At 35.2% G+C, this 2006-nt stretch overlaps 1 protein-coding gene across 1 annotated transcript in view; it reads right to left on the bottom strand.

Annotated features, from left to right (window-relative positions):
- Nucleotides 1-939: 939 nt before the first annotated feature.
- GBE1 (1,4-alpha-glucan branching enzyme 1) overlaps nucleotides 940-2006 on the bottom strand; it is a gene marked incomplete at its 5' end in the record, with an annotated part of 158412 nt that continues 157345 nt past the window's right edge. The window contains 1 exon segment of the mRNA XM_019631645.1: nucleotides 940-1458. Coding sequence (XP_019487190.1) covers nucleotides 1402-1458 — 57 coding nt within the window.

The following is a 2006-nucleotide window of genomic DNA, read 5'->3' as shown; positions in this document are numbered from 1 at the left end:
AGCATCTAATTACTTTGGTCCTTTTGACTTTGCAACAGAGGTCACAAGGGAAAGAAAATGGGTTCTTGCCATTTTTAAAGAACCATACTAGAAAATTAGCACTTTTCTCCATACATAAGAAATTATAAACTAGAACACGAGACATCATGGTTGCATACTATATTATCACTATCAGGTACAGTATGCAGATCACAGCAGTGCTAAGATATTAATACCAGTGCTGTGATGGGAAAAGCAACACTAAAGGCATTCAGTAATGTGTCCTACTATGTGTCAACATCAGCTAGCATTGCTGATTCGTTCAGGAAGTTAAACTATTATTCTACTTTGAAGTTAAAGCAAATAACATGTTTCAAACCTAGAGTCAAAGCTTTACTCCAAAAAGTTATAAGGAAGGTGGTTAATAGATAGGTTTAGTTATGTCTCTTTTGCTAATCTCTTCTATTACTGAACCAGTTTTCAATAGAAAGACTTCCAAGTACTACTTATTAGTCATGAATAACCAGGCTAAAAACAAACAAACAAAAAATAGTATTAATCTAAAGAAAAAAAAATAGATGTTTAAAAAAGTGACAGATACTTTATGTGTATAAGTGCATTGTAATTTCTTAGTTATGAATGAATCACATATCAATGATTTAGACCTGTGACCTACTATTTCATAACCCGAGGGATAATTTCATGATTGAGTATCCCACTGAGTAGTTAATTCAGCTTCTAAGTGTGCTCAGGTTTACAGCTGGAGAGTAGCTTAGATACCTGAGTTCGTTAATATAATTTCAATTTGCAAAATAGTCAAGAAAAAAATATTATTAACTCCCATACCTAGTCATGCACATGTGCGTATGTGTGGGGGAGGTGTCAGAGTTGAGACAGGCATTTTAATATTCCTTCTCAGTCAATCCCCATAATAGTACAGCAAAATAAACATTAGCAAAGGAAATTTTGCAATTATGTTTTTATTGAGTAAAAGACATTTCCTGAAATGTTACAATTACCAGTTCAGGCCTTCAGAAAGAGAGATATCAGCATCTACCAAGACATTAAGTGAATAAGAGATCACAAGATAAAACACGCAAGATGAAGCATGGATGAGTTCATAGATAATGAACTCATTATATTATATTATCATATCAATATATTGATATTATTGATATGATATATTGATATGATATATCAATATCATTATATTATCTATGGCAATTCTTAATTTTATATTATTTCTACATATTTATTACAGTATTTCTCAAGATAGTTTGAAAAAACATAACAACAATCTTGGTACCCTGTATTGGCTAGACACTATATTTTGAAAAGCTTACATGTTATAAGCTACGTGACAACGACAACCGAAAAACAAAACGCACGTCTTCCCCCTGGAGGAGCTGAAACCAGGTCTCTTCAGTTGGGCAGGTCCACATTGTGAAGGACGAGGGCCACTCGGCTTGGAATGTACACCTAAGTCAACACAATCATGTCAGTACAATTGAAAGAAATACTGAATGTGATGTCATTAAGTAAAGGAACTGGATACCTTATAGCATTTTCTTAAAAGTTATCTTTACATTTTCACGGGCTCCAAGGAGACTCCACTCCACAGTTCCGACCTAGCACCAATGTGAGGCTCCTTTAAAGCAAGCGCCACTAGAGGGCTCCATTCTCTTTACAAAAACCAACGTTCCGCCAACACTAGGCTATACATGGCACTGCCGTTGAGATTTTATATGTTGGTAAAGGAGGGCTGCCTACAGGTCACAATGTTAGTGCCCTCAGGGGAATAGAAATAATATACAATACACCGACTTTCATCAAGATATTTATTTATCATTCTGGTTTTTTTTTTTTTTTCGTTTTTCTCCTGTCGTTTTAAGGACAAAAACTTAAATGTAATATAAGAGATCCTAAGTGTAGTTTAGGCCCCTCACCAATTTAAGCCATTCAAAAAGCTTGCCACTGCACTTCAACTACAACACACATCCTCCACAGGCCCCGCAGAGTCCTGACTC

Source organism: Hipposideros armiger, unplaced genomic scaffold (genome assembly GCF_001890085.2).
Source record: "Hipposideros armiger isolate ML-2016 unplaced genomic scaffold, ASM189008v1 scaffold_1029, whole genome shotgun sequence".
Lineage (NCBI taxonomy): Eukaryota > Metazoa > Chordata > Mammalia > Chiroptera > Hipposideridae > Hipposideros > Hipposideros armiger.
The sequence above is the reverse complement of the archived record's forward strand: the minus strand, read 5'-3'. Positions and strand labels throughout refer to the sequence as shown.